Consider the following 12,364-nt stretch of genomic DNA (forward strand, 5'->3'; position numbering starts at 1 on the left):
TGAAGGAGAGCTAGGCTCGTTCGACTGATCCTCCACAGTGAAAATGGTCGATTCCTTGACGTTTAGCCGGGGAAGCGAGAGCACTCCTTAGCGATTTGCTATCCCCTTGTGGCGAATCAACATATTACTTACGTGGGCCCGAACCACGGGCTGGAACTTTCCGATGGTATTATCTTGCCATCGCCCGCGCGCTCTGAAGCTTTTCTCTAGGGGCGAAAAACTGTTCCACAAAAAATGGTTACGGACGTCTGTTAATCGCCAAGGTTCGTCACTCTCTTTGTTTTTCGATAGCCGCTTTTAACACTCCACCAAAACAAACTCGACAAACCGCCTCGGTGCATAGCTGTCATCGCCCTTGCAGCATAACCAGCACCAATTTAACAGCAAAAGAAGAACGGTGACCTAACTAATCCCTACGTTATTTATACAGAAATATGAATCAATATTTTTACACCTAACTAGACCAACAGAATCGTTCACAAAAGCTAAAATAAACAAAATTTACAGGAAAAAGGGAACGATCATAAGAAATAGTGGTGAGCATTATCACAGAGAACAGACATATAAGATAGAACAAACTTTTCCGAAAAACCTGTGTAAACAGTTTAATGAAAATAAAAGAAATTATAACTACTAGAGGGAGCAAAGCGCTACTGTCCCCATGTATTCACGGACTGAAACATGGGGTCTCGCTCTAGCATATTGTATCCCATTACTTTGACATTAGGGCATTGCAAAAAAATTTTTTTTTTGAATTCTCAAAGGCCCCCGTCTCATATTGTGACAAATGTCAAAGTAAGCTCAGATGCCAAATTTCACATCATTTGGACAATTCTAGACCCCCGCCCACTTCGCTTGAAATTTTTGAAATTAATGCTATGGGAAAATGTGGAAAAATATATTAAATGCTATAACTTTTGAAGTAACAATCAGAAAATTACAATTTGTACCTCTTATATATATATATATATATATATATATATATATATATATATATATATATATATATATATATATATATATATATATATATATATATATATATATATATATATATATATATATATATATATATATATATATATATATATATATATATATATATATATATATATATATATATATATATATATATATATATATATATACTAGTGGAAATAGGAGGAAGACGCAATTTTTTTCCTAGCGCCATCTGGCGGGCAGATAATCGCCTACCAATAGCTCACAAACACGTTCCATAACAAACGCCTACTATGTACAAATTTTTACGGCAATCGGTTAAGCCGTTTGGGAGTCCATAAATCATATACATACAAACATTGACTTTTATATAGATACTAGCTAATACCCATCGCGCGTTGCTGCGACTTTCAACGTAATAGTAGGAAAACACAATTTGTTCTGTAGCGCCATCTGGTGGTAAGATAATCCCTAACCAATAGCACACAAACACGCTCCATAACAAATGCCTACTGTATGTAATTTTTTACGGAAATCGGTTAAGCGGTTTCGGAGTCTATAAATCATATACATACAAACTTTGACTTTTATATATATAGACTAGCTAATACCCATCGCGCGTTGCTGCGACACTCTGCGAAATAGGAGGAAAACACAATTTGTTCCAAAGCGCCATCTGGCGGACAGATAATCTTCAACTAATAGCACACAAACACGCCCCATACCAAATACCTAATGTGTGCAAATTTTTACGGAAATCGGTTAAGCCGTTTGGGAGTCTATAAATCATATACATACAAACTTTGACTTTTATATTTATATATATATATATATATATATATATATATATATATATATATATATATATATATATATATATATATATATATATATATATATATATATATATATATATATATATATATATATATATATATATATATATATATATATATATATATATATATATATATATATATATATATATATATATATATATATATATATATATATATATATATATATATATATATATAGATTTTATCATTTTCTCGTGCATATATCTCTATTATTCTTCACTATGTACGGGGAACGTGCCATTTGAGCCAATTTATTCTGATTCCTGATTCCAGATGAGTTATCATTTTACTACAAAATTATCAATGCGTATTTCACCGCAGAGAGGGCCCCAACTTTTGAAGGAATAGAGATATATTATGGACATGTTCACAAGAATTACTGGAAAGAACTTGTACTACAATTTTGTAGAAGACACCCGATTTCCATCTCTTTCCGTTGAGGAGTATTGACGTCCTCTAGGAAGAGAAATGTAGAACTATATTTTTTAGTTAAAAGATGACTCAAAGAATTTCGCAAAAAATAGCGATCCTGGGAATCGAGTACTGATTATCTACCATGTGCTGAGAGGCCCCTTGCAAAACTGACTTAGACATCACAGACTCAGACAAAGCATAATAACTTCACTTAAGAAAGTTGGATATCAATCAGCATCTTCGACAAAGTTGTAGGCAGCAAAATTACCTTGCAGTGATAAACTAATGCGTCTAGTGCCACATAGCGATGTAATTATCTAAGTAAATTGTCAAAAAACCTATGCAAATTTCGAACACGTTGGTCCTGTAGCTAGAATTGCCCGATTTGGCTCGAATTTCGATCAGACATTCCTGGTGGGACTAGGAGCGGGGTGGCCCAATGGAGGACATTTTTTTTTGTGGCTCTAGTGCAAACTCATGATCTCCGAGCTGTACCAATTATACAAACATTCTGATATCGTGCGAGTGTCAGTAGTAAAAATAAGGTGACACACCCAGAAAAAATCGTGTAATTTTACGTTTCCTGACAAATACGAGCATCAAAAATGACTTATGTAGTTTAACCACAGACTAACAGACATAACACTCGAAAACAATGCTTCGCCCGCTTTAACGGTCATTTTAAAGATATTTGTAGTTGGGACTGTGGCCACATTTGAAATTATGGCGCCACTGACATATGAACAAGCAGATGGGGGATAGACTACTAGGGAAAAATTGTTCCCAAACCTGAGGGATAACTTATCAGCAAATGAGTGCTTGGGACTGTGAATAAAAGGTGGAGCTAGTGTTCTGGGAAAATTGCCGGATCGATGTTTTTTGTGGGAATTTCCTAATAGTGTTATATCTGTTAGTCTGTGGTTTAACATTTGATTTTAGTTTCACATGTCGTTGAATTTTGCGAGTCACGTAACTTTACTCCACATGTGGCGTTTGTTTAAAATGTTAAAGGGTGTAATTTTATTTTATGTAATTCAGATTTTTTTTTGGTGTGTATGCTTAACCCTCCGGAAGTCGCGCAAATGGCCCACTGAAAGAGCAGCCGCTGGTACGCTAAGACGATTTCGTTAGATTTTCAGAGCAGCGTGCACTCAGTGCACTAGCGCGACTTCCGGAAGGTTAACAAAGAACCTGGAAGAGGTCGTTCACTTCGGATCAGACTCCGCACTCACTGGTTGTGTGCAATCGAGGAAGATGCGCGTGCGACGGGGAAATGACGCATGATTGAGTAGCCTATATAAAAGTCTAAAATACATTCTGTCATGATTCGGAGCACCCGTGCTTTCGTGATTATGATATAAAAGCTTTGCGTTCACCGACGTGTAATGATTCATTTCGAACTGGGAAACACTTTGGCTCATCAAGTTAAAAGTCCTTCCTTATCCTTAATTAGCAAAAAAATCACCAGATCTTTGAAAGATTCACGAAATTATCATAAGATTTGAAAATGTACTTATTCACCAACCCAACACCTAATCTCTACTTCCAGAAACATTCCAAGTGCCAGCGCAAGTTCCACGCCTACCATACCGACAACGGTACCGACCATTTCCAACTTTCACGACTACAACACCGGCTTCCCCAACCGATCGCAACACTATCAGAACTTTATGAACTCGGTTAGCAGTTCCAACAGCACGACTACCACGATGTCCGCTACTGGTACTGGTAAGCGTTTCCATCAATTGTGGAACTACACTTTTGCTTACAAATAGTCCTTCTTATCAACTTGAATAATATCATTTTATCCATTTGCAGCTCCCACCGATCTGTCGATGAAGCGACCCATTCTGGCGCATAAACTAAACAGTGCGGAAATTACCGCCGTCAAGCAGCTGGTTACTGGCTACCGGGAGAGTGCGGCCTTCTTGATGCGAAGTGCGGACGAGCTGGAGAATCTCTTACTACAACAGCAATAAATATGAGACATCCATGAACTACACATTAAGTTTCATTATTATTATTATTATCATAAAAATAAGCAGAAGAGAAAAGAAGTTACTCATTTGGAGATACCAAAAACTACCTGTACGGTCATAGTTCAGACGAGACAAATTCAAAACTTAACGGAAATAAGTGTCGCAATGAATTTTAAGTTACGTGTATAAAGTGTTAAATAAAAACAAAGTTAGAAATTGAAATTTTTGAAAACTGGCGAAAAAATACAAAACACAGGGTGATATAGAACTACAAAGAAATTATATTTATTTTTTAAATAAAAACAACATAGATACGATGATCCCAGTAAAGAGGACAAGAGCAAGAGAAAAAGGGTGTACGTTTCCTTACGGACGAATTGCTATTGTAAAAGAACGACTACTCTGTTACGATTGTCGGCGTAATTTACCAACTTACTAGAAGAAAACGATTGTAATAAACAGGAAGGAACCTCAGAATAAATTTTATCTATTGAGTAATTTGCAAAAAACCTTAAATAAATTACCACGGTTATCTTAGCAAACACATGTTTATTGTCACTTGATGAATTGATCACATCCTATTTTGTGAATTTAATGACTAATAAATTAGTTGGATTTTTTCCACTCGTGGGTAGTATGGGTGGTACTACCCACTCTAAAATAATTGAGTGGTAAATACCCACTCGAAATTTTGGACCAATTCAAAAATTTGAAATCTGCCACGCATGTATCTCGGGCACACAGAGCGCACATTTCAAAACGCCATTTTATGAGTAAAATACCCCCTTAATCGAAAAAATAACTGGAAAACTCAACGTAGAGGTAAGGTTTTTTTTTTATATAGAATGTGTATACAAAGTTTGAAATAAATCGGAAGTAGTTTCTGAGTGCCAGTAAACACCGCGTTTTCGCTACACCCAGAGTTCTAAAAAAGTGTTTTTTTCTTCACGCTGAAACCCTAAATAGCAGTCAATGTTCCTAATGCTGAGTTAAAAGACAAACAATGTACCACTAATAACTATATAGTCATATTTTTTATTCAACCATACAGAATACTCAATAAGATTAGCCAAAACTGGTTTTGTGTGTACCTTTTAAAAGCCATAAAAAGCATGCTCAAACCGAAAAGCGCCCAGAAGCTTTGTAAGCTTGCTTTCCACTGTTAACTAGTTTAATCAACTGCGAATCATTTGTATAGCCATGTTCACATGAATCCAACGTTTTTGACAATATGTAAAACGAAGTTTGAAAGTACAGAATGCATATATAAGTTTACTCATTCTCGCAGCTCTCGTCATCGACATAAATTGAAATCAAAAGTTTTAAATTGAACGCAAATGCCGACACACTACCTTCGGCGGAGGTCTTATGCTGCTTTCTATCTTACAAAAACCGCGAGAACTTTGTTAAGCTCGTCTCAAAACACGGTTTGCCTTAAAAACCAAACATACAAGGGTAACTCACTCTCTCTTTTAACCGATTCACGCTCATTACCGATTGAGCGAGCTTTCGGGTTATGCGTACTGCAGCTTTGAAACGCATTGAAAACGGAACCGCTAGCTACTTACGTCAGAAGTAAAAGAGCGTAGAAACAGCACGAGCCACGGGTCTCGGCGCAAAACTAACGAAAAATTGCAACCCATAGAATTAGGCCTTCTTGTGACTAACAGCGAAAACCAGTTTGGCCACTTGTTTGCTGTCGTGAACTTCGTCAGTACTGGTTACTCTGTAGGTTCGCAATGGTTTCGGGTTTGTTGGGCTAACCTGAGCTAAGGAGGAACAACAAAAGCAAATCTGAATCGATCAGGATATTTTTGGCTAACGATTCATGGGTTGAAGACTGCAGAATTATTATTCCAATCATCAGCTTACGAAACTGTTTTGTATTCCTTTATAGCGAGAAACGTTTTGTCCAATAAATTGATCTTTTGTGAGAGAATATTGTATAATGACACAGTAAATGTGCACATTTCGTAGCATGTTCGAAAAGTTACAGGTATATTTCGGATTCTATTCTATTCTACTCTATACAAACCCTTACACAGCCAGTATTGAAAAGCATCCTGGAAAACACTGCAGTTATTCTGAAGTGTTTTTCTTGTCAACATTAATATTTGAAGCATATTTTCATATGTCACAAATATTAAAGCGGCCAGGCCTACTGTGCAGAGTTGGGTTTGTAGATGTTTCAAAATTAGACAGTAATTAAATTATTCATTCAATGAATAATTTAATTAACGAATTGTTTTGAATCTTGAAGGAGGAAGAAACGAGGACAACCATACCGACCGTTTCAGTTTAAAGGGGATATAATAAATCGTTGGGAGTGACTTGGCTAAGAAGGTTAATGTCACTCCTTTGGTCCTTTGGGGTGGGACAGAGGTATTTATACCTTTCCCTGGCTAATAAGCCTAGGACAAAGCGCCTTTACTTGCTCTCAAACTCTGAAATGAAAAATAAAGCAAAAAACTAATGTTGGCAACACATTTTTGCGTTACTGCCAGCAATGTAATGGACTAGACGTCACTTTTACTCGAATGTTGCCAATTCTATAATTTAATCGATACAACAACACATGCTCCGAAACAACGAGAATCCACAATTGAAACATTAGGTAAACTAAATTCTTTTGTGGGGAACGAAAATTAAAAGAAAGCTTCGCAGAATGCCATAAAAAGAGGCTCACACTAGAAGAACGACTGGTGATTCCGGTTTTCCAATCAGAACAGACGTATATCAAAACAATTCTCAAATGTTTACCTTTGACAGTTCGGCTAGTACAGTTTACAAGGACCTGGATTTCTTTTCGATCTTCTTAGAGCGAATAGGGTCGTGCACAAAAATTCTATAAGTCCATGCAAACAGTATTAGTGAACTGGCGACAAACTGAGGTGACAGTATCAGTTAAGAACCTAATACAAAACTATAGGTAAAATGCAAAACCATGCTGTTAGACAATTACAAAATAAATTAGATTGCTCTCACTCTATTGCAGATGAACTCCTTTCACGGTAATCCTATTTGTCAGCTGCCTGGATCGTGTTTTTGAGGTCAAGAACTTCTAGCTTCTTCCACTTTCTGTAAACATACCTTGTCAGGGACCGACCGATGTTTTACAAATAATTTCTAAGACACTATTCTTTTCACATTCCGTTATTGGTGTACGAAAAATGCACGAATTTTCAAGAGCCCGAAAAGTTACAGGTATATTTCCGATAAATCTATAGTGTAATACACCACTGTGTAGGTTTCGTCTTGCAGTACTTATATGAAATAGGCATGTAAATACGACATTTCTCGTAACAATAAATCGTGAAAACTCGCGAAGCGCATCGTCCAATTTTCCCAAAAGATCGCTAATGGTTTAAAACAGTCCATGGATATCCCTAGTCCAACAGACAGAGCTTGCTAATAGGCAACATCGTTTACCACGCAATCGATCGGAACCGTCGTGATAACGTCGAAATAACATTAAAACTACGTAAATTACATTAAATGGCAAACCTAAAGTAAATATTCATGTAATCAGTGAAGGAAGTATCTGTAAGCGAGAAAAGACCCCTTCTCTCCACGCAAACCAATAAAAAAACGAATTATGCTATATTTCTCCTTAATGGACAAAAATTTAGGCAAAAACTATTTCTTCTCCACTAAGATGAAAATTGTTTAAAGCCTCATTTGCGCGCTAAGAGTACAAAACCTATAACTAAATTAAGGGTAAGGGTTCCGCCGTCAAAAAAATCAGTTCTTTGTCAATTTTTTTAGAAAGATGGGTGAAGCGAGTTGGTCACTTTTTACTCATAAAATGTCGAAATTTTTTTTGAAAAACAGCGATTCCGCCATTTTATTAGTAAAAAACCCGCTTAATTTAAAAATTATCTCAAAAACTCAACGTAGGAGTTAGGCATTTTTTACATAGAATGTGTATGCAAAGTTTGAAATAATTTGGTCAAGTAGTTTTTGAATGGCAGTTAACACAGCAAACCGTGTTTTTCCTGAGACGTTCCACAAAAAGTTTCATCGCCAAGTCGCTTGTGGGTGTTTTTGCATGAGAAAATCACAGAATGTTATTGAAATGATTTAGTATTATGTACAAAAGTTTCAATCAATTCGCTTTACCCATCTTTTTAAAAAAAATTTGACAAAGAACTGATTTTTTTACGGTGAAACCCTTGCACCCCCTTCATTATGTAATCTGCGTTTCGACTTCGTCTCATCAGAATCCGACATTAACGTAATGACAGTGTGTGACAGATTAGTGTGTTTCTGAGCAAACCCCTAGTCCTACGCGACATCCCGCAAGATCCATAACTAATTCAGTTTTAGGTTTTGTGCCCTAACACGGAAATGTGGTTTTACAAAATTTTCTCAATAGTGGAGAAAAATAGGTCGAAAAGTGCTTTCACGATCGAGGTAACGAGAGAACAGACCATTAGAGTCCACCCCTTGGCTTGATCGAGAACTAGGAGCTTTTCAAAGGCCGTCTGCCAGCCAGTAACATATTAACTTTCAGTTTCCGGCATTGGGAGATCAACGGCATGAGTTACAGACTTGGACGGTCTTCATCCCCACCATCATGTACTGGGGTGCCGGGTGGTCCTAGTTGAACCGACAGGAGTTCCATCGATTGATTTCGTAGTACAACTCTGATATGGATCGGTAACACGAGTACACATGTGATGTTTATGTTTTGTAGGTTCCGTGTTTGTAATCCCAGTCGACAGAGGGTTTCGTATCGCCTTGAAGTCTCATCAAACCATCGTTGGTGTATGGTACGGGCGGAAGAGGGCACTTCTATAAGTGATAATAAAAATAAAGGGGCAGTTTAATCTGCATATTGATGGTTTTAGGAAGCTGTGTACGAGGGATAAATAGCTGTTTTCCAGTACATCTCAAACCGGGAAATTGGGTGATCTTTCTCGGGCCCGATGGGAATCAAACAGCTGACATCTGGCTGAACAATAGTCGGTGCATGTCCAGACAATATATTCGATATCGTGATAACCGTCGCCACAAGTATATATACTGCTAATCGCGAGCCCAATACGTCAGAGACATGAACCGAAACATCACATGAATGAAGTCGTGACGTCCATTCCTCTAAACCAAGGTTTCGCTGATACCGTCGAGACGATAGAATTTACTCTCAAGAAACTCAAGAGTTTGGCAGATTTTGCATGGCGCTCGGGCTTGACCTTACGTCAAGCCTTAAGTCTTATCACACCTAACAGATTTGTTCGTATATAATTGGCCTTTATCCTTTTTCCCTTTTTTATTTCGACTATGTTAATCACATTTTCTTTTTTACATTTTAACGACATTCAATTAGCTAGAGATTACTGGGTAGGGAAAGTTATGAAAATTAGAGCCATAGTACTAAGGCATAGTAGTGAGAGCAAGGATGTGAAGTAAACAGATCGGAAAACTACAAGTGGCAGTATCATTAGAAAAGGCTTAATATCGTACGGGCTTAATCTTTGTCTTCTGCTGATGAGGGTCGAGCTTAGGCAGCATAACTACGAATCACCCGAGTTCATTAGCATGTGTCCTGGTGTAGATAGACGTGTCCATCTTTACCGTGACAACCGGCAAAAATTAAGCCAGGCAAGATCACCACTGAAAACCTATCGACGATTAGTATCAATCAAATGATGATTGCTGCAGTTCATCTCTGTTTGCCTTTCGAATGCCAGGATAGATTTTTATTAGACAATTGTTACTGTTCTTACAGTCGTAGCGGATTTGCTGCATTGTGTAAGGCAATGGCTGTGTCTACAGCGGCTACCCATCGCTGCCGATGGATTCCCAGGACACATGCTAATGAACTCGGGTTATTCGTAGTTATGCTGCCTAAGCTCGACCCTCATTAGCAGAAGACATAGATTAAGCCCGTACGATATTAAGCCTGTTCTAATGACACTGCCACTTCTAGTTTTCCGATTTGTTTACTTCACATACTTGCTCTCACTTGAGTACTATGGTTCTAATTTTCATAACTTTCCCTACCCAGTAATCTCTAGCTAATTGAATGTCGTTAAAATGTATAAAAAATTGGCCTTTATGAATTAACCATTATTTTATTGGTTCAGGAGCTATTCGGTAATAATGAACAGGAATGAAGCTGGTAGGTTGATGTGTATCGTGGCTCTAGACGGTGCGTCCTCTTGTCGAAACGTGCATACGTAACTAAGAAATCCCAGTTTTCGTTTCAGACAAATTAGATGTTACGACAGCTGAGACAAGGGATACTAGTATTGATATATGTTGACGGAGTGTATTACGATAATGCAAAGACTTCAGTTCACTCATAGTATAGTAATCAAGAAACCACGAAAACATTAAACCTCTGACTAAAGGAGTGTCGATGCTGATCGCATACTGGGACGCAACACAGTTGGTATTATGGAAGCCATTGGTTCCCCCGCTACAGTCAAGCCGTAGTAGCCAGCATTCAGCAGTCGTCCAGGTCCTGTATGTGTGTGTGAAGAAGGAGTGTTCAAAGCCTGGCTTTCTCGGCAATTATTATACAAATTGAAACGATACAACGGTTAAACTGATTCATGCTTCCAGCTCATCGTCTGACTCTCGCCGTAAGCTACTACCATCCCGTACCTGTTCTCCGCATCGCGCCATCGGCTTTCGACGCATGCTGGAACACACCGCAGTTGGCACTATGAAGCCCTTGATTCCCCCATCGATAATTAGTTGTCCCGATCCTGTGTGTGGGATGGGTGAAAGGGTCTTCCAACCCGCCACAAATGGCAAGTATACGTCTGATCCGAACACTTCAAGGGCTGATGTATTCTTCGGTTCCAGTAAGTTGCCTTTTACTCCGACATCTTGTGACCAGATGTCAACCATTTCTGTCGAAAACGGCGATCGTTGTATTCCAGGGAGTGACGCAGTTGATTCGGAATGCCTCGCATCCCCCACCATAGCGACCTTAAGCCATTCCAATACTGTTCGTTGGATTAAAGAAAGGATCATCCAACACGCTCAAAACGGCAACATGGCTTCGCTCTCTGCTGAACCTGATCCGTCATCCAATAGCATCGAGGTTTATTACCAGAAATTCATCAATTCATCAACGGATTTGCTATTTGCTCGCCACCACGGGCTACTGTTATTACGTCATTGCCGTAACTCAAACGTGGCTCGACAACCGTACTCTCTGTCACCAGGTGTTTGGTTCAACATTCGATGTATACCGCTGCGACCACACCGCCCTCAACAGCCACAAGACATCAGGTGGTGGTGTACTTATCGTCGTTCGTCATGATGTAAAAGCCCGAGTGATCATCGATGAACGGTGGGCGAGCTCCGAGTAAGTGTAGCTAGCAGTGAAACTTGCCGATCGCAATATGTTCCTGTGTGTCGTGTATTTTCCACCTGACAGAATTCGTAATTACAGCCTGATCGATGTACGTATTTCCTGCGTTTCTTTCATCACCTCGATCGCTGACCCGCCTGATGAGATTGTTATACTGGGCTACTTCAACTTGACAACATGACGTGGTGCCAGGCAAGTAATGGATTTCTACGATTGAATATCGAAAAATCTGCGCTCATCAACAATGCAAGTTATGTCTTGGACAACTAAAACAGCGCAACTCTTCGGCAAATTAATAATGTCATCAATGAGAATGGATGTACATTGGACCTTTACTTTGTAAGTGCCCGGGACATTGCTTTTTATTGCTGCACTGCTCCGACTCCTTCAAGCCAACATGTTCGTCATCATCCCCCGCTACATCTTGTACTCGCTGGTAACCTAAGGGTGAATTTTGAAGACGTCTCAAGCTCTATCGTAAACGATTTTAAAAACGCTGACTACGATAGCATGGTTAGCACGCTGTTGGATATAAACTAGGACGAAAATCTTAACAATGATGACGCGAACGAAGCAGCGAGGACGTTTTCTAATATTCTTAACTACCTAAACGACCGTCACGTGCCAAAACGAACAATTAGTACACCCCCACACAATACAATTGCATTACGAAACCATTACTCTTTTGGATGGGGGTCGACTGTAATAACTATAAGGTTATGTGTTTCGGCTATGCAGTCTGCGGTTTACAAAAACTTTTTTTTTAATCCAAACGGACCGAAACGTCGGATAAAGACAAAATAGTGTTTTTGTAAACCGCA

The 12,364-nt window shown here is 38.6% G+C and overlaps 2 protein-coding genes across 7 annotated transcripts in view; both read left to right on the top strand.

Moving 5' to 3' along the window:
* Positions 1-4,755, top strand: part of LOC131682068 (nucleolar protein 4-like) — a 51,392-nt gene extending 46,637 nt beyond the window's left edge. For 5 of the 6 annotated variants that reach the window (XM_058963252.1, XM_058963256.1, XM_058963255.1 and 2 more), the window contains exons 7-8: positions 3,784-3,962; positions 4,053-4,755. In XM_058963252.1, the coding sequence (XP_058819235.1) occupies positions 3,784-3,962; positions 4,053-4,213 (340 nt within the window). In that variant the 3' untranslated portion in view covers positions 4,214-4,755. The remainder of the gene's footprint in view (positions 1-3,783; positions 3,963-4,052) is intronic. The other variant, XM_058963254.1, reaches the window with a different exon arrangement.
* A 6,467-nt stretch (positions 4,756-11,222) lies between these two features.
* Positions 11,223-12,364, top strand: part of LOC131679883 (uncharacterized) — an 87,366-nt gene continuing 86,224 nt past the window's right edge. The window contains exon 1 of the mRNA XM_058960634.1: positions 11,223-11,352. Coding sequence (XP_058816617.1) covers positions 11,223-11,352 — 130 coding nt within the window. The remainder of the gene's footprint in view (positions 11,353-12,364) is intronic.

This window comes from Topomyia yanbarensis, chromosome 2 (assembly GCF_030247195.1).
Source record: "Topomyia yanbarensis strain Yona2022 chromosome 2, ASM3024719v1, whole genome shotgun sequence".
In the NCBI taxonomy this organism is placed as follows: domain Eukaryota; kingdom Metazoa; phylum Arthropoda; class Insecta; order Diptera; family Culicidae; genus Topomyia; species Topomyia yanbarensis.